Raw genomic sequence first — 25,140 nt, forward strand, 5'->3', positions numbered from 1 at the left:
GAGTGATGACGGCTAGGGTGGGGGGTGCTCAAGGTTCCGTTGCAATTGCACGCCCACCCTCCTTCCCCCTTTCTTCCTTTTCCCACCACCCGCTGCTGGCTGGAGCTGTTCGTCCAAAACCATGTGTGTGTGTGTGTGTGTGTGTGTGTGTTTGTGTGTGAGTGAGAGAGAGGGGGAGGGGGAAAGAGAGGAGGGAGAGAGAGAATGAGAGGGAAAGAGAGAATCCAACCCCTGCGTGGCTGCCCCCAGAGTGACAGAGATGGAAGGAATAATAGGGTCATATAGAAAGTCAGCATACAGGCATCCGATCCTGGTTGCGTTAGGAACCTTTTGTTTACAATATCTGTAAATTTGGAATTTTCCCTTCTGTGCTATAAATTCATTTTTGTTAAGAGCATGGGATGTTTGAGTGTTACATTTCTTTTGTGTGCATTCATGGAAGTCATTAACTTTGATTTGTCAGTCTTGGGTTGCCTGATTATTACCTTCAGGTGAATTCCTGAGGTTAAATAGAGTCTAACTAAATAATAAAGTTTCTCCATTCACAGTTCCTAATGTCTGGTTTTTGAAGAAAGGGTCATTTCTAAAGATGTTATTATTCTTGTAAAGTTTGTTTTGTTTGTGTAATTTCTCTGCAGCAATGCCACATACAGAGACACAATGAAGAGAAATACTATCTGGGTATGAGTGTCAGGGGATTAAAAGTATTGAGCCTGAGGCTCCTGTTTTGCCTGAGATCTTGGATTGGGGTTTGAAGGCTGTAAAGTCTCTTTTACATCTACATAACTGCAACTGTTGTTCTTGGTTCTGATCTGGTTCAATAGCTTGTGATCCAGTGTAAGAAGGATGGATGTTGAGGAACAAAGAGTGAAAGAGTGCAGAAGTATTCATCCAGAATTGAAGGTTGGGCTCCTGGGGAGAAGGAGCATCTTTGGGACTGAAACTCATGTACTGTAGATACAATAAGAAGCATCAATTGGGTCTAGGAAGGGTCACCAATCTGAAACATTAAAGGCTGGATGATTCTGCAGCCCTCAGTAGGGTGGCTTCTTCTTTCTTTCTTTCTTTCTTTCTTTCTTTCTTTCTTTCTTTCTTTCTTTCTTTCTTTCTTTCTTTCTTTCTTTCTTCCTTCCTTCCTTCCTTCCTTCCTTCCTTCCTTCCTTCCTTCCTTCCTTCCTTCCTTCCTTCCTTCCTTCCTTCCTTCCTTCCTTCCTTCCTTCCTTCCTTCCTTCCTTCCTTCCTTCCTTCCTTCCTTCCTTCCTTCCTTCCTTCCTTCCTTCCTTCCTTCCTTCCTGCTATTGCCTTTCTTCTGGGCTGTTCTTATTCTATGATACTGTAGAACTGGGGTTGCTCTGAGCATCTTCTTGTTTCTAAGCTGGCTCATTTGTTTCTGTTGATTGCATGTATTTTTTAAGACCCTGCACAAAGATTAAAAAGCACAGTCCCTGCCTGCAGGCTTATTCACTGATAGGCAGAGTATAATAGAACAGGGCCAAACTGGAAGAATCCCACCCCTGTGTGTGTGTGTGTGTGTGTGTGTGTGTATTTCAGGTGGTCTTCCTAGCTTTAGAAGGAGAGAAAGAAGGAGGAAGGGACAGAAAGAGAGAGAGAGAGGGAGAGAGGGTGGGGAGAGAGACAAAGAGAGGGGGATACAGAAAGAGAGGGAAAGAGAGAGAGGGGAGAGAGAAAGAGAGAAGGAAGATACAAGAAAGAAAAAGAGAAAAGGAAAAGAAAGAAAAAGGAAGAGAGAAAAGAAGTGAAAGGAAGAAAGGGGGATGGAAGGAAGGGGCAGAAAGAAAGGGAAAGAAAGAAAGAAAGAAAAAAAGAAAGAAAGAAAGAGGGAGAGAGGAGAAAGTAAATGAGATATATGAATGGATAGATAAATACATGGAAGGAGGGAGGGAGGGAGGGAGGGAGAGAGAAAAAAAGGAGAGCAAGGAAGGACATAAACCCTGGCTTCGGAAGACTTTGAAGCAGCACAGCAATCTAGGGCTGGCCTGCAAGGGAACTTGGAGGTCATCTAGTCCAACCCCCTGCTCCAGCAGGAGATCTTTACAGAATCAAAGAATAGCAGGGTTAGAAGGGTGTGTGTGTGTGTGTGTGTGTGTATGTGTGGTGTGTGTGTGTATGTGTGGCTGTCAAAACATCAAAAACAGGCCAAGTAGCTCTGTGGAGGTCAGACATAAATTAGACACTTGCTAAGCAACTGGCCATTAAGTGAGGACCTGGTCATTAAGCGAGGACCACTTACATTTGGTTTGCCAGTCAGATGGCCAGATGGCCACGCCCACCCCAGTCACATGACCACCTAGCCATGCCCAGTCAGCAAGCCACTCCCACCTGTCACATGGCCACTAAGCCACACCCACAAATTAGGCTACGCCCACAGAACCGGTTGTTAAGAAATTTGAATCCCACCCCTGCCAATAGCTCTGCTGTGACTATAGTTATAGGTTGCAATGGCAGCTAGATTGGGGAAAGGGCAGATAGATGGTAAACAAAGTGTACAGGAAGAGAAAATCTTCAGGAATAGACTTCTAGAAGAGGAAGGGGAAAATATCCTTAGTACTCAGCTGTCTGGCTTCACTGATCAGCTTTTAATCTTTGTTTTCCATTTCCTCTCCATGTTTTCTAGGGTTTAGAAGAAGAGGGGTAGTTGGCCTGAGTCAGGCTGGAAGGCAAGGTAGCGTCCTGTCAATGGAAAAGCAGATCATCCACAAGTTTTGTTGTTTCCAGTAAACTACAATATGATCAGGAGCAAATTGGCTCAGTTCTGCGAAGCAGAATACATTGAGATGTCAAACAGGTTCAATCAAAGCAGATTCCAAAGTGATACAAAAACAGAGGTGTGTTAGTACTGTTATACAGCCTTCAATAAAAATTAGTAATTGGATACAGATTCTCCAAATGTTTCTACTTGCAAAGTATGAGTGCACTCTGCTGATTTGTGTCAAAAGGACTCACAAGTGCACATAGGCAGTATAAACAACTGCCAGCCACCACTCTGCTTTTTTTCTTAACTCTACCTCTTCTGGGAAGGCAACAACTAAAACTGTATTCATTGAAAAACAATATGCTAGAATTATGTTATTAGCAGGAAGAGATAAAGACTCACTCGGGGGAGTAGATGTGTAAAATTTCAGAGAACCACACATATAGTATGTCAGCATAGTCAACAACATAAATGAAAGACTTGTTCTGTTGTGTCCGGCGCAGGAAGGAAGCTCAGAGTCAGTGACAAGTTCAGCTCTTTATTGTGCTCCAGTTACATGCTTGCTGTAAGGAAAAAACCTGCGGCTTTTTATTCTCAAGCCGCGGCGCGATCGACCAATGACATCGTTTGAATCTCCCACTCTTGGCTTGTCCAATCACGGAGATTCTTAACGGGCCAATCGGTGCGGCTCGCCGCCAATCCGGTCGCCGCGCGCTTTAGCCAATCACGGCGCGGGGTTTACAAGAATGCTAATTAACTGTACAGAACACCCTCCCCTCTTGGTTTGTTCCTACGTAACGTAGTCCCGTAAGTAGGCGGGGCTCCGCCTGTCTACTGGACTTGCGCCAGGTCAGTTGTTCCTTGGTTTTCACCTGCTCGGTCGGGGTTTTTGTTTCTCTTTGTCCATGGGATGGAATCGTCTGGAAGGTGTTGCCTGGCCTGTTGTTGCAGCTCCTCCCGTCTACCCGGGTTGGTTGAGCTGCGACTTTGCCGCTCCCGCCTGGTCTTTCCGGGCTGGTTGAGCTGGCCTGGCTGCTTCTCCCTGGTGAGGCTTCGAGTTGGCTGTTATCTGGTGAGTATTGCTGGTTATATTCTATCCTTCCTTGGCCCCCTGTATCTTCCCTCCCCCTTGGTTTGTGTTAATGGGGTTGCCCGTGTTTGCTTGCGTGTCGGTTGTGTTTCTTGCCCTTGATCTTAATTGATCGATGTGGCGTTTCCACGCTTGTCCGTCCGTTGTCTGCAGTCTGTATGAGTGGGGGCCTGTTTGTTGGGTTATGGTTGCGGTACCCATAGTGGGTCTCCGGTAAGGTTTTTTGCATAGACTGCATCGCCCGGTGTAAATGCCCGGTGTTTGCTCGATGAGTCTGGGGGTTTTTCCGGTTGTATGTGGGTTGTAGTCTGTCAAGTGGGGACCTTAGTTTCCTCCCCATTAATAATTCTGCCGGGCTTTTGTTTGTTGTCGTATTTGGGGTTATATGTTGTATTAGGAGCATTTTATTTATTTTTTCTTGTATGTCCCGTGTTCGATTTTCTGGATGGTTTTTTTCGTAAATTGAATCATCCGTCCGCCCTACCATTTGCCGCTGGATGAGCCGTCGCTGTCAGTGCGTGTCGAATGCCCGTTCCCGCTAGGAATTTTTCGAATTCCAGCGAGGTGAATTGGGGCCCGTTGTCTGACACGATGACATCCGGGAGACCGTGGGTCGCGAACAGTTTGTTGAGTACCCTGGTGACAGCTTCAGTTGTGGTGGTTTTCATGTTGCTTACCTCCAGCCAATTGGAGTAAGCGTCCCACCGTGATGAGGAATGTGTTTCCTCTTGTGGGACCGGCAAAGTCTATGTGTATTCTAGACCATGGTCCCCTGGGGGTCTCCCATTCTAGTATTGGTGCGGCAGGGGTGTGTGGTCTGGTCTCTTGGCAGCGTGAGCACCTGGCCACCCAACCCTCAATATCCTTATCTATGCCTGGCCACCAAGCGTAGCTTCTGGCCAAGGCTTTTGTTCGTCGATGCCTGGGTGCCCTTCATGTAAAAGTTTTAATACTTTCCCTTGCAGCTTTTCTGGTACGACCACCCTGTCCCCCATAACAAACAACCTTTCTGCAAAGACAGTTCTGTTTGCGGTTTCTGAATGTCCTGAATGATTCGTCGTTGTCTTTTTCCGCCACCCTTTTTCTACCCAATGCAATACCCGTGCCAGGCGTTTGTCTTTATTAGTTTCTCGGGCAATGTCTGACGCGGTTATGGGTATATCGGGTAACGCCTCTATGCTGAGGGTGGTCATTTTGGGTGCTGGGTCGTCCTCGAGGTCGGGTAATGGCGAGCGGCTCAGTGCGTCTGCATGGGTGATTGTCTTACCGGGCGGTGTGTGAGCCGGTAGTCGTGGCGGCGAGGAACTCGACCACCTTGTCATCCTGGGGGATAGGATGTTCGGTGTAGCCTTATTCCCTGCCAGGATTCCTAGCAACGGCTTGTGGTCTGTGATAATTAGAATCGGCGGCCGTAAAGGTACTCGTGGAATTTCTTTACGGCCGCTACGATGGCAAGGGCTTCCTTGTCCAGTTGGCTGTAGTTCCTTTCTGGCTTGCTAAGTGTTCTTGAGAAAAAGACAATGGGTGCTTCTCTCCCGTCCGTTAGGGCATTTCTGAGGACGGCACCTACGCCCAAAAGGTGAGGCGTCGCATGTGATGGTGAGGGGTAGAGTCTCATTGTACTGTATGAGGATGGCATCCGAGGTTAACAGGTCTTTTGTTTTCCTGAAAGCGGCGTCCTCACGTGTCCCCCAGGTCCATTTTGCCCGTTTTGTCGAGGAGCCTATGCAAAGGCTCCGCCGCGGTCGCCTTTTGGGGTAAGAATACATTATAAAAATTGAGCAGTCCCAGAAATGCCTGTAACTCTGTTTTGTTTTTGGGAGTCGGGGCTTCCTTGATGGCTTTCACTTTGTTTCCGGTTGGGTGGATGCCATGTCGGTCTAGGAGGTACCCCAGGAACTCAACTTGCTCTGTGTAAAGCTGGCATTTTTCCCTTTTTACTTTTAAACCGGCCCTCTTGAATTTTTCAAGTACCTCCCTTAGGCGACCCTCTAGTTCTTTCCGGTTGGCTGCTGATACTAGTACGTCATCGAAATAAGGGACCACCCTTTTATTCCTTGTAGGAGTCTCTCCATGAGGCTTTGGAAAATCCCGGAGCCACGCTGACTCCAAACTGGAGTCGGTTACAACGAAATGCCCCCGGTGGGTGACAATAGTCTGTGCCTCGGCGGTTTCTTCGTCGACCGGCAGTTGCTGATAGGCTTGTGCCAGGTCGAGCTTCAGCGAACTTTGCCCCCCAGTGAGTGAAGTAGATGTTGCACGACTGGGACGGGTATGCGCTTTGTTGCAAGGCGCAATTGAGGGTGGCCTTATAGTCCCCACAGATCCTTACTGACCCGTCTGGCTTAATTGGGGTGACTATTGGGGTCTCCCACCGGGCGTGATCAATGGGTTGCAGAACCCCCTGCTTGACGAGCTTGTCAAGCTGCTCGTCTATTTTTCCCCGTGGTGCGAAAGGCACCCGCCTCGGCTTTAGGCGATGGGGGCGATGTTTGGGTCTAGACTGAAGGAGATAGGGGCCTCGGTACTTGCCTAAAGTGCCGTCAAATACTTCTTGGAAGTCCTTAGCCAGCTGCTGCTCCCAGTCGGCTTCCTCAATGTGGTTTATTCCGGTGACCTCGATGCCCAGTGGTGCGAACCATTGGAGTCCTAGGAGGCTGGGTCGGTTCCGGTCCACGATTGTCAGGGGAAGATTTGCGGTGCGGCCTCTTGAAGGTCACCTCGAACTGTCCGGTCCCGATGACGGGATTCGGTTCCCTTGGTAGTCCTTGACTATCAATTTTTGGTTCTCCAGCCCTGCCTTGTGGATGTTAGGCACCAGCCGCTTGATTTCTTTCCAGGCGATCATGGAGAGGTAGGATCCGGAGTCCACTTCCATTTGGCAGGGCTCGCCTCGATGCTCACTTCCACATAGACCTTGCGGTTGTCGTTGGTCTCGGCGTGGCCAATCGTGACTGTCTGGTGGGTTTCCTCCCTTGTCGGTCTTCCCGTTTCGCCGGCCCCGGCTGTCTCTGTTCCAGCGAGTGTCGGCTTGGCGCCTCGGTGCCTGGGGTGTGTGTTGTCTCGCCTCCGGTTGCTTGATTCTCGGCGTCAGGGGCTGTAAGTTTTCCTAAGCCGGCAGACTCGCGCGATGTGGCCCCTCTTATTGCAATGCCGGCATGTCGCGTCGAAAAAATGGCAGTCTGCTCGGTAGTGGTTTCCCCGCACCCGCACTGAGTCCCCGACTTACGACTTCGTTGGTCTCGTCGGTCTCGTCCTGTCTAGAGCCGATGGACGTCTTCTTCTTCTCCTTCGTCCTGGGTGTCCGAGGCGGAGTCCAGGTCGCCGTGGTGTATGGCGGTCTCTCGGCGGCTTGTCTCGGGGTTGTCGGCGTGATCCCCGCTTCTCTGCCTTCCGCAGTCGGGCCGCTGATTTCTTGGTGGCTTCGGCTGCAGACGCTTCTCCCAGGGCGACATCGAGACTGATGTCGCCCTTTGCCATTAGGCGGCTCTTCAATGCCTGGTCCCGGAGACCTAGGACCACGCGGTCCCGGAGGATGTCGTCTAGTTCCTGGAACTCGCACATACCCCCGAGGTCCCTCAGAGCGGCTATGAAGTCGTTGATGCTCGTCCTGCCGCTGGTTCCGCCGGTAGAATTCGTCTCGCCGGATGAGAATGGGTACGGTGGGAGCGTAGTGGTTTTGGAGTAATGACGCAAGGTCGGCCCAGTCCATCGCCTTCACGTCGGCGGATTTGGCGAGGGCTTTCGCCATCTTGAACACTGCGGGCCCGCAGTGTGTCAGGAAAACGGCCCTTTTCTTGTTCCCGTTTGCGTCCTTCAAGTTGCTACTCTCGAGGAACATTTGGAAACGGTCTGCGTACGATTCCCCGTCCTCGGTAGCCGGGTTGAAAGGCGCGGGCGGAGTGAGGCCGGCCATCGCGTCGGTCTTTGTCTTCCTCCGGACACGTGCTTGGTGGTTCTTCCCTGAATCCCACCTTCGTCGCCAGTGTTGTGTCCGGCGCAGGAAGGAAGCTCGGAGTCAATGACAAGTTCAGCTCTTTATTGTGCTCCAGTTACATGCTTGCTGTAAGGAAAAAACCTGCGGCTTTTTATTCTCAAGCGCGGCGACGCGACCAATGACATTGTTTCGAATCTCCGCTCTTGGCTTGTCCAATCGCGGGAGATTCTTAACGGCCAATCGGTGCGGCTCGCCGGCCAATCCGGTCGCCGCGCTTTTAGCCAATCACGGCGCGGGGTTTACAAGAATGCTAATTAACTGTACAGAACATGTTCCATGTTACACCCAATACAAAGAACACAGTGAGAGTAGCAGTGAAATATAAAATTGAAGTAGCTTGATCTGGTTGCATGCTGGTTACAGACGGGGCATAGCCACAAAATGTTGCAGCATCAAGCTAATCTTGACAAGCTAAGTAGACGCAGACCTGGATAGTTCCCAGATGGATTACAGACAAGATTGGAAAGTTTAAAAAGCCTCTTGGAAAGGGGCAATAGCAAACTACAGTAGCATGCCATCGGGAGTCCTATTCAATTCAAGAGAGTATTTCATTAATGTCATTAATTAAACTTAAATGCTATTCTATTCCGGGATCTCAGTGGCTTACAAGAGGCTCTTAACCAAATGCCAATAAACAAATAATCAGTTGATCAGTGGGCCAAAGCTTCAGTTGTCCCCAAATATTTTTCTGGAGAACCAAGTCTTTAGGGTTGTTCTCAAATGGAAGAGGGAAAATGTCTCTCATAGGTCCAAGGGTAGATTTTTCTAAAGGAGAGGGCCATTATTGATATTATTTGGGCCCAAGTCAAAAATTATGGGATGACTCCCTCCTCCCCAGTTTCCTTTTTCCTCATTCTCACACATAAAACATAGGAAAGAAAAAAGCCTCCATCCCTCTCCCTCTCCCTCCTATATAAGTGATTGGAGAAACTTTTCCCATTCATTGAAGTGCAGTGCAAAACAACTTTTCCCTGAGGACGAAAAGCTGGGGAAGGTTAGTGTTTACATGTCTGCGGAGATTCTCAGTCATCCAGATCATTGTTGTCCCAAAGGTGCTTTTTCTAAAGGCAACTGGATTTTGTTTTTCCTTGAAGAAGTTTTGCTTCTCATCCAAGAAGCTTCTTCAGTTCTGAAAACGCTTATTGGATGAGCAGTGAAATGCCTTGAAGAAAAAACGAAGTCCAGTTGCCTTTAGAAAAAGCACCTTCAGGGTAAGTGTTTATAGGAGGAGAGCTGTCTGTTAGTCAATAGAAGCAAAAAAAAAGGGGGGGCGGTCTGGTAGCACCTTTTCTGCCTAACAAATGTTATTAAGCTTTTGTGAGCTGCATCTAATGAGGTAAGCTGCAACGAATCATGTCCTTCATCAGCACAGCAATTTTGACAGACTCTACTTACCAAGGAAAATAGGTGAGTATGGAATCTTGCAAGTACACCAGACAGTTGAGGAAGTAAAAAGAACATTGGAAGGGTATCAAAGGACAGTGAAGAAAATGTCTTCTGATTTTCTGGTCTTCCCACCCAGGGCTTTTACTGTAGTTCTGCTTGAGTCCATTCCACTTTTCAAGCTGTGTATCTAATGACTGGAATTGCCCAAGTGTTCATTGCCTTGGTGGTATTTTATTTATTTTATTTTATTTATATATTTTGTCAAGCGATTATAAGATAACAGGTATAAGTATATACATAGTTATGAATACATGAAATGGATACATGTTCTGTCCCACCTGTATCCACAGGTGAGAATCTCAAGTTACAGAGTTCAAATACTTTACACAAACAAAACCAGAGACAGAAGATTCAATTGCTCTGTTATCACAGTCCTTTGGCAATCCTCCTAAAATCTGTCTGGCAATTCTGTATAGTTCGTAAATCACAACGCTGTAGTCAGACGCACTTCTTTCCAAGGCAAAATCCACTTTGTTTCCAGCAAAGATTACGAACTCGTACGCTCCCTTATATCCTCTGAGAGAGGGCGTGTCAGTCTGATTAATTAATCCTTTGCTGGACGTCTCTTTTCTAATTGAGATTGATGTCTCAATCTTCTCCTAGTTCTGGCATCCAGCCAGCATCTGGCAGTTTAATCACCGCTTGAAGCCTCTGACACACTTTCCTGATTAACAGTTAACACCTGAGGTGCAATCAGGGAAGTAGATTCAGGGGAGGAGTGGACTCTGAAACCTCCAATAAATCAGGTTCATCTCTCAAATCCAACTCCTCTCCTCTACTTGACTCCCCTCTAAGTCACTTAATAATGCAGGCTCGAATCTCAGTGCCAGATCTTCTTCATCGCTCGAACCCACATGTGCTGACTGATCAGGTTCAAATCTCGGAGTCACAACAGATACATATAAGAAAAATAAAAAGAAACAATAGGACAGGGATGGTAGGCATGTTGGTGCGCTTATGCACGCCCCCTACAGATATTATTTCCATAAAACATCTTGATTTCTTCAGTTTTCACTATTTTTCCCCTTGGAAAAATATGGTGATGGTAAAAGTGGAGGAATCAGTACAATGACAAACAGGAGTAGTGTGATAGTGAGTCTCCTGGAAAGAGTCTTCTCTTGTTATTAACCTCTGACCAGCAATCGTGTCTTCCATTTTGCCATTGATTTTTGCATCTTCTGATGTTTCTACTGACTCCTGTTATTTTTGGGCACTTGATAATCCAATCATGTGGCAGGGAGTTGAACACCATCTTAATCAATCCAAGCTGCATTCAAGTTAGTCTTTCTTCTCTTTAGTGGTGGAATTCAAAAGTTTTTACTACTGGTTCTGTGGGCGTAGCTTATTTGGTGGGCATGGCTTGGGGGGGGGTCATGTGACTAGGTGGGTGTGGCTTATTTGGTGGGCGTGGCTTGACAGTCATGTGACTGGCTGGACGTGGCTGGGCGGTCATGTGACTGGCTGGGCATGGCCAAATCGACGTCACTGACTTCTTTGCCCTAATGACCTACAAACAAAAGATATACAAAAAGGTAGTTTATTATTTTGTGCACTTACTACTTAAATTAGAATAAAATAAGTACACAAGACAACGAAGGAGGTACACACAAGTACTTACATAAGAACAATGAAAGTGCTGTGTGTCTCCAATGTCACTGACTTCTTTGCCCTAATGAATGACCTGCAAAAAGAAGATATTTTGTTAAGTTTTTAATTTCATACACTTACTACTGAAATAAGAATAAATCAAGTTCACACATTTGGGAACAATTATCCCCAGATTTGTAGAAATAGAACAACAGATGTTTCAAGTTGGGAAAAGCTGTAATTGTTCCAGTTGGGATGAACATCTTGCCAAGGTTTAAGTTTTGGTTCCAAAGGATCCCAATGACAATTGGAAAAAAAAAAAACATTATGCCACTGGCAGAAATGAGCAACACATTTTATACAGTCCAAAAAAGATCCAGGAGAAAGCTCAAAAATTTGTAACACTTGAAATAATGAGATGACAGCCAGCCAGTTATGTTACCAGGCTAGTTGTTTAACCGGGATAAAAGATTGAATTGGAATCTCTGAAGGCTGGATTGATCAAAATTGCACTCAATGTTTTATTCAGAAAAAAAAAGTATAATATGCTCTACTAATGGTACATTTCTCTGGTGTTGGTTATCAGAATAAACCATTCATTCTCTATTGCATTATTACAAATAAAAGTAATCACAGTGGATGATTTTTTTTCCATATTTTGTGGCAATGTTATAAAATCCAATAATATAGGTGGCTACCTTTTCTAAATTAAATAATTAAATTTTATGTTCCCATAAAGTATATTCATCTGGCTTTTCCTAGGGCAAACACCTTAAATCAGGCAGAAAATATTGCAATTCATAATTTAGGACTTAAGCTATACTTGTTAATCACTATATAATAATCCCAGCATATCAATGCTTTTCAAATTTTCAAATTGTAGACTTATGTTAACATCCTTTTGAATTTTTAATTAATGTTACTATATTTGAAAATCTCCTTTTAATTTATTTTTCTTCATTATATTATTTTCTAGATTTTCTTTATAGTTGCAGAAGTAATAAATGAACAAAAAGACAATTTAAAAAATTGTAATTAATGAAATAATTAGGTTCATGTGCACTCTATAAAACTGTATGTATACGGTACATGGAGGTAGAAATCTGAAGATTTGTATAAAAAGCCAGTTTGGTGTAGCACTTAAGACATCAGGCTAGACACTAGGAGACTGTGAGTTCAAATCCTGCCTTAGACATGAAAGCCAGCTGGGTGATTTTGGCCCAGTCAATCTGTCTCATAGGTTTGTTGTTATTGGGAAAATAGAAGGAGGAAATAATATCAGGTTTGTTCACTGCTTAACATTGTTGATAAAAATAATAAATATAGGAAATAAATAAATAAAAATAAATAACATAGTTCGTGGATATATAATACTCTTCATTTGTAAATTACATTGAGTCATGCCTAAACACAAAGAGAGAGGGAAGATATTTCACCTCCTGCTTTGCTGGAATGTGAGTGCAAAAAGGCTTGCTCTGCCCTTAGACACTTTCTGTGCAGCCTAAAAGGGCAATAAGCACAGCAAGGATGGGATATTCTTTTCCACTACATCACCTCATATGTAGAAATATGTAGAAAGTTGAGAATGTAATAATTATTCATAAAAACTCATAGATATGATATACGTATTGTGCAAATGTGTGGGAATCAGTTAAACAAAGAAAGGAACATGATCTAGGTTTTTATCCACCAAATGGCGTTTGATGAACCACAAAACAGAATTCAAAGAATCTTTGAATCTCAGTTGCTGTTGCAGTGTGTTCTCTACGTGGGAGAGAAGGGATCTTCTTTATTTCTTTTTTATCCATAATATACCATGAAAATATTTGTTGATGCCCCCAACCTCTGGAGGAGAAAATGGAGGTCCGAAAGACAGCTCTTTAAAAAAGGGAGGGAACTACCACAGTGGAATGAAGAGCCAGCAGCAGACTTCATTCGAAGCAAAGAGAGGAATTGGATCACCCACAAGTTACAGAAAGTTCCTCTTCCTATTCTTTCTTACTATTCTTTTTTTAATTTGTATTAGATTTTACAATTGTAATTATAACCGTCAAAATTACTACTAAAAATATTTGTTGATAACAGTAGCGTTAGATAAACAATCATTTTGTTGCCGAGGCTTGGAATCCATAGCACTGGAAAACTTGGAAACCCCAGTCTTCCATAATGGTGAGCAAACACAATTATCTTGATTGATCCCATTTTCCAGAGCTTACTGGAAGAATGGGTGAACTGGCAACTGGTGAAGCCCAAATCAGCAAGTTTCAAAAGTAGCCATGTTTCCTCAGCATGTAAGATGGACAAAATGAAAAGAATCAAATTGCAATCATGAATGTCAGTTTGCATACATCACCCCTACTTCTGTGCCGAACTTCCCCCAATGGGGGAAGTCTGACATCACTGACTTTTCCTCATTGAATATCTAACACCTCTCCCCCCTGGAAGAAGCATTCATCCGATCAGCTCTCACAGACATAATCATGTAAGTAGGAGGGACTCCTGTGAGTACAACTGGACCTTCGCAGTTCACCCCCACCAGTGGTGGCAACCTGATTAGTTGGGTCTGTTGTCACTCCAGAGCCAGCCTCAGGGTTTTTCAGGGGCAGGGCTGGCTCTGACGGAATAGAGGGCTCTGAGTTTCTTTGCTGGATTTCCCCCCCTTCAGCTAAATTATCCTGTGGCGCACTTGAGTTTGAGGCCCACCCTAGAGTGGGGAGGCTTGTGTTTTCAGTATTTGTAGTTGTTAGGGTTGGTCTTACCTCTCTATGTTGTGTTTCTGTTTCTGAGGTTTTCTGGTCATTCAGATTCCGTTCCAATCATCCCCGGAGTTGGTCTATGTGTCTGCTCCATATTTTCCCATCTTCTAGTTCTACTCTATAAGATCGGGGGCCTGTGACTTGCACTACTCATTCAGGGACCCATGGGGGCCCTCTGCATAGTTGTGAGCATAGACCGATTGACCTATGTTCAAATATCTGCATTTACTCGTTGAAGCTGCGGGTGTGCTTGGACTGTAGTGTGGGTGTAATCTATCTAGCTCTGATCTTAACTTCTGCCCCATTAAAAGTTCTGCTGGACTTCTGTGTGTGGTGGCCGAAGGTGTGATATGTTGTATCATTAAGAATTTGTTGATTTTCATTTGCCAATCCCCTGGTCCCATTTTTGCTAAGGTTTCCTTCGTGGACCTTACAGCTCTCTCTGTCTGCCCATTATTCTGGGCATGTCCAGGTGCTGATAATGCGTGGCGGATTCCCTGTTCAGCTAGGAAACATTCAAAATTGTTTGCTGTGAATTGGGGCCCATGTGTGGCAAACAATTTCCTCAATACCTTAATCACAGCGTCTGCTGTGGTGGTTTTCCTGATCGTTACTTCCACCCACTTTGAATATGCATCAACAGTTATAAGAAATGTTTGCTCCTGCATTGGCCCTGCCAGGTCTATATGTATTCTAGACCAAGGTGCTTTTGGTGATTCCCATTCTAGGGTTGGTGCTGAAGGGAGTGCGGGTCTAGATTCCTGACAAGGCGTATAACCTACAACCCATTTTTCAATTTCCTTATCCATTCCTGCCCACCAAGTATAACTTCTGGCTAATGCTTTCATTCTTACTATCCCTGGGTGACCCTCATGCAACATTCTTAAGACTTGTTCTCTAAGTGTCTCAGGTATCACAACTCTGTCCCCCCACAACAAACACCCTTTAATTACAGACAGTTCATTTTGCCAAATTTTAAATGGTTTAAAGTCACCTTCCAGCACTTCTTCTGGCCATCCCCTCAACACCCAGTTTAAAATAGGCACCAGAGTTTTGTCTTTGGCTGAGTGTTTGGCTATCTCTGATACTGTGATAGGGCCAGTGGCAATGTCTTCAATGAGGAGTATGGATGTGGCTGGAGCTGGGTCTTCAACAGGCTCTGGAAGGGGGCAATGGCTGAGTGCATCTTGCTTGGTCGATGTATATGACGATAGTTATATGCAGCTAAGAAAACAGTCCATCTTGTCATTCTAGGGGACAATATGTTTGTTGTTGGTTTGTTTCCTGCTATGATGCCTAGGAGTGGTTTGTGGTCTGTAACTAGTTCAAATTGTCTCCCATAAAGATATTCGTGAAAACGCTTAATGCCTGCTACTACAGCCAGTGCTTCCTTATCTAGCTGGCTGTAATTCCGTTCAGCTTTGGATAAAGTTTTTGAGTAGAAAGCAATGGGTGCTTCTCTGCCATTCAGGAATTTATGGCTGAGAACAGCCCCTACCCCAAAAGGAGATGCATCACATGTTAGTGAAAGAGGTAATGTTTCATTATATTGTACTAGAACACTGTTAGAAGTTAGGAGTCCTTTTATGGATTCAAATGCAGTTGCTTCTCTGTGCCCCCAAGTCCATTCTGCATTTTTATCAAGAAGTCTGTGAAGTGGTTCAGCAACTGTTGCTTTCTGTGGTAGAAAAATACTGTAAAAGTTTAAAAGTCCCAGGAAAGCTTGTAATTCTGTTTTGTTTGTTGGAGTGGGAGCTTCCTTAATTGCTCTTATTTTACTATCAGTGGGGTGTATACCTGTCTCATCAATTAGATATCCCAGAAATTCAACACTTGGTACTGCTATGTGACATTTCTCTTTTTTGAGCTTAAGGCCAGCTTCTTGAAATCTGCTCAAGACTAGCCTTAGTCTTTGTTTAAGTTGTTCTTTGTCCTCTGCTGCCACGAGGACATCATCAAAATAATCGCCCCCACAGTGCCCTGTAGTAGGCGTTCCATTAAGATTTGAAATAGTTCAGGGGCTACGCTGACCCCAAATTGCAGTCTTTTGCCTTTGAAAGCACCCCTGTGTGTTACAATGGTCTGAGCTTCTGCTGTTTCTTCATCCACAGGTAACTGCTGATAGGCTTGAGCCAAGTCTAATTTGGCAAAAAAATTCCCCTTTCCTATTGAATGCAATAGATGTTGTACAACTGGCACTGGGTATGCGCTCTTTTGCAATGCAGTATTAATTGAAATTTTATAATTAGCACAGATTCTGATTGACCCATCTGGCTTAACTGGAATGACTATAGGGGTCTCCCACTTAACGTGATCAGCTGGCTCTAGTACTCCCTGGGCTATAAGTTTATCTAATTGTTCATCCACTTTGGGTCTCAAGGAGAAAGGGACTTGCCTTGGTTTTATTCTGACAGGGGGAACTTTTGGATCAAGGTTGAGGGAAATAGGGATCCCCTTATACTTGCCTAGGGTTCCGTCGAACACATCCTTGAATTCAGTCTGCAGGTCCTCTCTCATTTGATTGTGCTCCTATGCTTGCATGGTGTGGATGGTCACCTCGACTCCTATGGCTCTAAACCATTTTATTCCGAGGAGGCTTGGTATTTTTTTGTCCATGATGGTTAAAGGCAATTCACCGGTGAAGTTTCTGAATTTTACTGGAAAAATTCCTCTTCCTAACATGGGAATTCTGTTCCCTTGGAAATCTTTTAGTATTAAACGTTGTGGTTTTACTTGTTGTCGAGTTATGCCAGGGATTGCTTCTTTTATAGTTGTCCAGGACACCATAGATATGTAGGATCTGGAGTCAATTTCCATATCACAAGGTTTTTCTCCTATTATCACTGTGATGTTGAATTTGTTTGATTTATGGTGATCAGAATGCCCCACTATTGTGTGTTCATAGTCTCTGTCCTTCTCCATTCTATTCTCTTTCCTCCTGTAATTTGAATGAGGAGGTCTCTGGAATCCCCTTTGTTGTGGGCTATGTGGATGATTAGGGAACCCTGCTTGTCTCTGACTGGAGTATGCTGGCAGATTTGCTCTGCATGCTTTAGCAATATGCCTCCTTCTCGCATCGGCGGCAGATTGTATCCCTGAATTTGCAAACCACCTGGGGGTGGTTCCCTTTACAGCCTGCACACCATAGGGGTCTCTGGCTCATTCCTTGGGGCCCTGATCTTCTATCAGGTTTTACTCTATGTTTTTCTTCCTCCTCTTCTTTGGAGAGTTCTCCAATCTCCCACTCTCCCTGATATTTACTGGTCGTCCCCCATGCTGAGTGAACGCTCTCAGATTTCTCAATTTCAGCTGCTGGTTTTTCCGAGATTTCTGCTGCTCGGGCTTCCTCTATTACTTCTTTTAAAGAGTTGCTCTTTTTAGTTATCAGCTTCCTTTGCAATCTCAGGTCCCTCATTCCAACTACAATTCTATCTCTTAAAGTTATTTCCACATTTTCAAACTCACAGCCTGCAGCAATATCTCGTAGATTTGTAACGTAATCATTTATGGTCTCACCTGGTTTCTGTTCTCTGCGGTAAAAGTCAAGTCGGTGAGCCAGTGATGATGCAGCGGGAGCATAATGTTCTTCTAACATCTTCTGTAATTCTTTCCATTCCATTGTTTCCACATCTTTGGGAGCAGCTAGGATTCTAGCCATTTTGTAGAAGCGATTTCCACAATATCCCAGGAATAGAGCTCTCTTCCTCTGTTCTGTTGCATCCTGCAGTGAATTTGCTTCTAAAAACATTCAAAATTGTCCCATGTACGCGACCCAGTCATGCTTTTTTGGATCAAAAGGTTCTGGTTGAGCGTGGGTGGACATTCTGATGATAAGCACGGTGATAGCAGCGTTCTGTTCTTAGAATTTTCCATCTTTGCCTCGTTTCCTTTGTTCTCTTCTAGTATCCCATCCTCATCGCCGGTGTTAGATATAGGCTAGATTGAAGAGGCAGGACAACAGTAGAAGGAAAGGATTTCTTTACTTAGCTCTGAGCAAAAGACTGCTGCCCAGTGTGCCTGCTGTTCTTTTTACAGGCTGCTGTCCACAATTTCAGCCACTGATGGCTGTTCATTTTTGCGCCTGGAAAATGAACCAATGGGGGAAGTTTGACATCACTGACTTTTCCCCATTTAATATCTAACAGACCAGATAGATTATTGGTACATCACAGAGTTCTGATGGAGCTGGTATATGTGATCTTGGAATTATTGAACCCTATCTTTCAAAGATCCTGGGGGACCAGGGAACTACTAGAGGACTGGAAAAGAACTGATGTGATTCCCACCTTCAAAAAAAGGGAAAAAATGGATCCAGGAAACTACAAACCAACCAGCCTGACATCAATACCTGGGAAGTATCCTGAGAATACCTAGAAGCAAGCAAAGGTATAAAGAGAAGTCAACATGGGTTTGTTAAAAACAGACCATGCCAAACAACTCTTATTTCATTCTTTGATAAAGTGACTAAATTAGTGGATGAGTGAAATGTTGTGAGCATAGTATATTTGGATTTCAAGATAGTTGATAAAATGGATCACAACTTGCTTTTTAATAAGTTAGAAAAATATGGGATAGACAGCATTACCACAGGAAAGATTTGTAAGTGGCTGACAAACCACACTCACATAGTCCTCAATGGAATTATATCTACATGGAGAGGAATAAGCATATTCTGTAATATCTTCATAAACAATTTAGATTAGGGAATAGAAAGGGAACTCAACAAATTCGCAAGTAATACCAGACTGGCAGGAATAGCCAATATTTAGATAGGCTTTAAATCCAGAAGATCTTGACAGATTTGAACCTTGGGCCACAAAATAAAATTAGTGGTGAGAAAACTAAGGTTTTACACTTAGGCAAGAAAAACCTAAGATATAGAATAGGTGGAACTTGCCTTAATAGCAGCATCTGCAAGAGACATCTAGGACATCTGTCTTAATTGGTGGATTTTTGTCTGGTTTGCCAAGTTGTCATAGTAGCCATGCAAGGATTGATCAAATTACATGGCAAGAAAAAGAAATCAGAGTCAAAAAGGACCTTATGGCACAGAATTTTCTGATCATTCAAGTAGCGGCAGTTGCTTTGAAATATACTGGAGTCATTTCAGTCTATAAAATTCCTTATAATTTTTGCTTAAAAGTGCTTACTAAAAGGAAATGGATTAGACTGGAGCAATTTTGACATTACTACTATTTATTCTTGCAACTATGTTCCTTTTGAAAAAAGGCAGTTCCTGGAATAACAACTCCCGCAATCTCCCTCCGGGGCCCAGGACCATACCCATCTTGGGAAATCTATATATGATGGATCTGAAGAAGCCTTTAAAAACAATGATAGAGGTAAAGCCTGATGATTAACAAACATGAATATTCTTTGCAACAACTTGTTGGGATGGGATAAAAACTTGGAATTTTGTTCAGGTAAGCCTGGGGTGGGCTGAGAGCCACATAGAGTAGACTTTGTAATACTTGCAATATGTATTTTGTAGTAGTGTAGCACTGGCTTATTAAAATAGTTTTTTTTCCTTTAATATGCCTTATTTTTCCTTTTCTCCCTGTTTTAAATGTATTGTTAATAATTGGCCATAAGCCCAGCCTAGCAAAAAGCATGGGAAAAAAAACTTTCTTTTAGAAACTGGGACTTGGTTAAAGTGCTTGAAAGAAAAAACAGTTTCAATGTTCAGCTAATGAACAAAACAAGTATTAGTTGGAAAAGTGCTGTGAATGTATCTTATCGATGCCCATTCTGACATTTCCCTCCTTGAAAATGTTTTACTTTTATTCAGAATATAATGCTCTTTTCAATCATTATGCTTACATAATATTGGATGTCTAATTTTTCATGATGTAATCGGGCAGATGATTTTCCTTAAGCCAATCAGTTTTTCGTTACCAATCAGAAGTTTCTTTGTTGTGCAAATTATAAAAATTAATGTAAGTTTTTGTTCCAGGTTTATTTCTCAGAAGGGAATCATTGTTAATTGAAATGTTTCAAATAAATCGTAAATTAAATTTTTTAAAAGTGGAAACTTAAATGACAAACCTCCACAGGTCTGAAAATGACATTTAGTGCTGCTTATGTATATGTGAAATATGGTTTGTGTGCATATGTTAAGGTTATTATTTTAAAGGCATGGAGGGTGGGACACCTTCTAACAATAAACAAAAAGACCTTATTCAAAAAGATTTTGGAAAGTGGAGCTCATTGGCTTATCAAAATTCCCTGAAATAATAATAATGCAGTAATAATAATTATTCTGCCTGAAATTTGTTTGTGGAATTGTTTATGCAAGCAGTTGAGTGGTTGTACAATGGAGGAAAAATGTGCCAGTATGCTGATGTTAAATTAAGTTAGTGTGAATGTGTACATGTGTTGGAGAGAGAGAGGGAGAGAGGGAGGGAGAGAGGGAGGGAGAGATATATTATCAGATTCTCCTTTATGAAATTCTACTATATATTTCAATACTGCATGGTCAAGGCACCTGTATCCTTTGTGCAGGTTTCATCTTCATAGTATGTCCTGCACAAATGAATCTTTTTTCCAGTTTAACATATAATATCTAGTGTGTGAGAATCTTTTTCTTAATCTTTCTTATTACATAAGCATTTTTAAATTTATATTAAATTAGATCATATGAAAATTAAAAATTGTAAAGAAGAATATACTATCACAATTTTCAATAGAAGAGAAAAAGGAAATGCCATCTTCTCCCCTTTGAATTTTGATTCATAGTTTCTTCTAACAATCTTCTACATATTTAAGTCTAATTATTGATCAAAATGGTCTCTTGTTTCCTTTCTGCTGAATTCCAGTGGTCAAAAGAATATGGTCCCATTTTCCTCCTCAAACTGGGATTGCAGGAGATGGTGGAGCTGACTGGCTATGAGAGGTGGGACTTGCCTTTATAGCAGCATCTGCAAGAGACATCTTGGAGTCCTAGGAAGCAGCCACTTAAATATGAGCCAACAGTGTGCTGCAGCCATCAAAAAATCAATATAAGCATAGGCTACATTAACAGAGGGATAGAATCAACATCACATGAAGTGTTAATACCATTTTATAATGCCTTGGAATGACCACACTTGAAATTCTGCATCCAGTTTTAGTCACCATAATATAAAAAAAGATGTTGAGACTCTGAAAAAAGTGCAGAGCAGATAAAAAAAAATGATTGGGGGGTAGATGTTAAGACCTATGAAGAACGGTTGCATTAATTGGGTTTGTCTAGTCTAGTGAAAAGAAGGAGTAGGGGTGACATGATAGGAGTTTTCCAATATTTGAGGAGCTGCCACAAAGAATAGGGGGTCAACCTATTTCCCAAAGTACCAGAAGGCAGGACAAGTAATCAAGGAGAGAACCAACCTAGAGCTAAGGAGAAATTTCCTGATAATGAAGATAATTAACCAGAGGAATGGTTTCCCTCTGGAAGTTGTGGGAGCTCCGCCACTGGATGCTTTTAAGAAGAGATTGGACAGGAGGGCGGAGCTGGTGTCGTGACGATATGGCATGCGATCTTGGAGGTCTGAGAACGCTGCCGATATCTTTGCTCCTGGAAAGTCCAAACGGATCTAAACCGTCCCAAAGAGATGGTGAATGTAAAGAGCACATCCTGTTGATCCCAGGGATACCGCAAAGTTCCTGGTAGATCCAGGAGAAGCTCTTTTGCCAGTGGCAAAGAGGCAGCCATTAAAGCTGCTGAAGTTGGGACAGCTCTGAAATGAAAGAGAACAGAAAGAGAAGTGTGCCGGTTTGGTGAGAATTTTTTCTTTACTTTAAGATTTGAAAGGACACCCTAAGGAAAAGAAAGAATCTGTGAAATTTTAGACAGAAGTGATTAAGCGACGATTTTAAACAGGAAGTCAAAGTAATACTTTTTTTTCTCTTTGCTGGATTTTTTATATATGATTTTATATTTTGAAACTGGACTGGCTTTTTTTCCTACCTATTCTTTCTCTCCTTTTTGACTTTATAATATTTTAGGCTAGAGACTCCCTTCTAGTCATCTTTTTAAATATCTTTTTCCCTTTTTAATTAATTTTTATTATATCTTGTTTGGAAAAGGAGGGGGAAAGTGAAAGCAGAAGAAACTTTGTAACATTGCCAACTAGAGGCTTGGAAATATTCTATCTCTTTTTTTTCTTGACCGGACAAAGCTGAGAAAGAATTGAGACTTTTTTTTCAAGAACTTTGCCTGTTTGATAAGATAGAGGGAAGAGCATGGGAGAGTATTATTGCAGGTGCTCTTCTGGGTTTCTATGAATAGCTGCAGTCTGGTGTTGAAGTTTACAGAAAAAAAAGACGATAAGACTTTGGAGAAGAGAGTTATAAATTTTAACAAAAGCCTTGGATAACTAAACAAGGTGCAGTGTGCTCTTTTTACTTTTCTTAAGCTGGGCTATTTCTTACTTTCACAAACCCCCTCCTTACTAGCTTACTTTTTGTAATAGCTATTTGGATCTTTGGCCTTTTGGAACTTGTTTTTATCTTTCTTTTTGTTTTTAAGTCTAATTTTTACGTTTGCATTTTATTTTAAAGGAAAAGTTTTAGTATTAATGTTTTCCTTCTTTTTTCTTTTCTTTTTTTTTAAGGGAGCAGTCTCTTTTTTCCCCTCTCTCTCTCCCTCCTTTGTATTTTTTTTTCTATTTACCTTCCATATTTTTTTTTGTGGCTTTCTTTTTTTTAATGTATCCTTTTATACCTGAGACTTTTTAATTGGATTAAAGTGTTGAAGAACCTGAAAAACTTCTTTTTTTTCTTCTTTAGGTTTTTATTTTCTATTTTTCTTTGGTAAATCTCCAATTTACAAAAGTTCATTAAGTGACCCTTCGAGTTACAATGTTAGTGAAAAAATTGACTCATGACCACTTTTCACACTTAACAATGCCCTGAATGACAATCAAGAAGAATTGTATAGAAAATTACATATGAAAATAATCGAACTGGACTATGCTAATATACTTATGATGGGAGATTTTAATGGAATTGTAGACAATAAATTGGACTATACAGCACAGAAAACAACAAAGCAAAACAGAAAGACTCTCCCTAAATCTTTTTTTTAAAATGATAGATGAAATAAATTTAAAAGATACATGGAGAGAAAGAAATGCTAAGACTAAACAATACACCTTCTATTCAAACATACATTTATCATGGTCCAGAATAGATATGATATGGATGTCAACAGAATTGTTAGCTAATATCCAAGAAATAAATATTGAAACAAGTACTTGGGCAGATCACAATCCAATGACAATTACATGGAAAGGACAAAGAAGAAGATCTAAATGGATGTTAAATAATACTATATTAAAGGAAAAAGACTTCATACAGAGGATGGAGAAAGAACTGCCTTTTTTCTTTAGAGAAAATAAAAAAGAAGACACATCAATGCAGAATGTATAAGATACAATGAAGGCATATGCCAGAGGCTTGATAATAGACTATACAAGGAAAAGAAATACCACGAAAAGACTAGCCTCTAAGACATTAGAGGATGAGTATAAAGGACTTGAAAAAGAGCTGCAGAAAATGCCACAGAAAAAGGACATTAAGTTAAAAATGGGTATAATTAAACATAAAATGGGACTAATGGAAAAAGAAGAAAATCAGCACAGAAAATCAGAGGTGCAAAACAGAACTACTTTGAAGATGCAAATAAACCAGGTAGATGGTTAGCATATAAATTGAGAAAGGAGAAAGAATCAAGGAAAATATTGCAATTAATAGATGATCAAGGCCAAGTTTGCTATGGAAGTAAAGAGAAGAAGAAAATTATACGAGACTATTATGGGAAACTATACACACAAGAGAATATTGATGAAGAAAGAGTTAAACATACTTACAGAATGCTAATCTACCCCAGATACCTAAAGAGATGGAAACAATGTTAGAAAGCAATATAACGATGATGGAGTTAACTGAAGCACTTAAGAAGCAAAATAATGGAAAGGCACCAGGCCCAGATGGACTTCCGGCAGAATTTTATACAATGCTACAAGAATCGTTGAACCTTCCATTGCTAGAAGTTATGAATGAAGTTATGTTAAAGAAGAAGATACCCAAATCATGGTCAGAAGCTTATATTACACTTGTCCCAAAAGAGGAGGTCAATCCATTACAAATCAAGAACTATAGACCTATTTCCTTACTAAACACAGATTATAAAATTTTTGCTTTAATATTGGCAGAAAGATTTAAATACCTAAACAATTTTATCCACCCTGATCAAAATGGATTTCTGCCAAAGAGATAAATTAAAGACAATATGAGAGTAATCTTGGACACTTTGGAATACTACGAGGCACACCCTGGAAAACAAATGGCTTTGATATTTTTAGATGCACAGAAGGCATTTGATAATGTGAATTGGCAATTCATGTTATTACAGCTGGAACAGATGGGCTTTGGTAAAATTTTTATCCAAGCAATAGAAGCTATATATCATAATCAAATGGCAAAGGTAATGATAGAGGGAGAAATGACAGCCTCTATCAATATAAGAAAAGGAACAAGACAAGGGTGCCCACTATCACCTTTGTTGTTTGTGTTAACCTTGGAAGTATTAAACAGAAATATTAGAGAAGAAAAGGATATAAAAGGGATGAAAATTAAAAAGGAAGAATTTAAGTTGCAAGCATTTGCAGATGATCTGGTTTTCATTTCAGAAGACCCACTAGAAACAGCATCAAAATTGATAGAAAAGATAGAGGTATATGGAAAGGTGGCTGGTTTGAAAATAAATAAAGACAAAACAAAGATTTTGACAAAGAATATGCTATCAAGACAAAAGGAAGAACTGGCGGATGTATTGAAAATCCAGGTCACGAATAAGATTAATTACTTGGGGATACATTTGACAGCAAGATGTATTACACTAAAAGAGAATAACTATATTAAACTTAAGCAGCAGATAGCTCTAGATTTGGCGAAATGGGAAAATTTACAACTGTCATTAATAGGGAGATATCAACAATCAAGATGAATATATTACCTAGAATTTTATATTTGTTCCAAACCATTCCAGTTAGGCTTGGAAAAGATTATTTTGAAGATTTAAATAAAATTGTGTTGAAATATATATGGCAAGGTAAGAAAGCGAAAATAAAGTTAAAACTTTTGCAAGACGCCAGAATAAGAGGAGGATTTGGTTTGCCTAATTGGGAGTTGTATTACCAAGCTACAAATTTGATGTGGGTTAAGGAATGGATAACATTAAGAAATACTAGATTGTTGACATTAGAAGGACATGATCTGTTGTTGGGGTGGCATGCTTTTCTATGGTATAAAGGAACTAAAACACAGGGGTATTTTAGAAGACATTATATACAGGAGTCTCTGTGGTTAAACTGGGAGAAGACCAAAAGGCAATGTTATTTGAAAATTCCAATCTCACTATCGACTATTGAAGCATTTTCTTATCCTATAATATATAAAAAGGAACAAACAGCTAGATACGGTGAAATATTGAATGAAAAGGGTGAATCTATGCAAAATTTAGAGGAAAAGGGTATAAAGATGAATTGGTTTTCATATGCGCAAATACATT

The 25,140-nt window shown here is 41.7% G+C and overlaps 1 protein-coding gene across 1 annotated transcript in view; it reads left to right on the top strand.

Moving 5' to 3' along the window:
* The first annotated feature begins 18,806 nt into the window (after window positions 1–18,806).
* The window catches only part of LOC113421892 (cytochrome P450 2K6-like), a 79,836-nt gene continuing 73,502 nt past the window's right edge, over window positions 18,807–25,140 (top strand). The window contains exon 1 of the mRNA XM_087949157.1: window positions 18,807–19,012. Within this exon, the coding sequence (XP_087805283.1) occupies window positions 18,955–19,012 (58 nt within the window). The 5' untranslated portion in view covers window positions 18,807–18,954. The remainder of the gene's footprint in view (window positions 19,013–25,140) is intronic.

This window comes from Notechis scutatus, chromosome 1 (assembly GCF_049901735.1).
Source record: "Notechis scutatus isolate UNSWTSFEM ecotype Mainland chromosome 1, rNotScu1.2, whole genome shotgun sequence".
NCBI lineage: Eukaryota > Metazoa > Chordata > Lepidosauria > Squamata > Elapidae > Notechis > Notechis scutatus.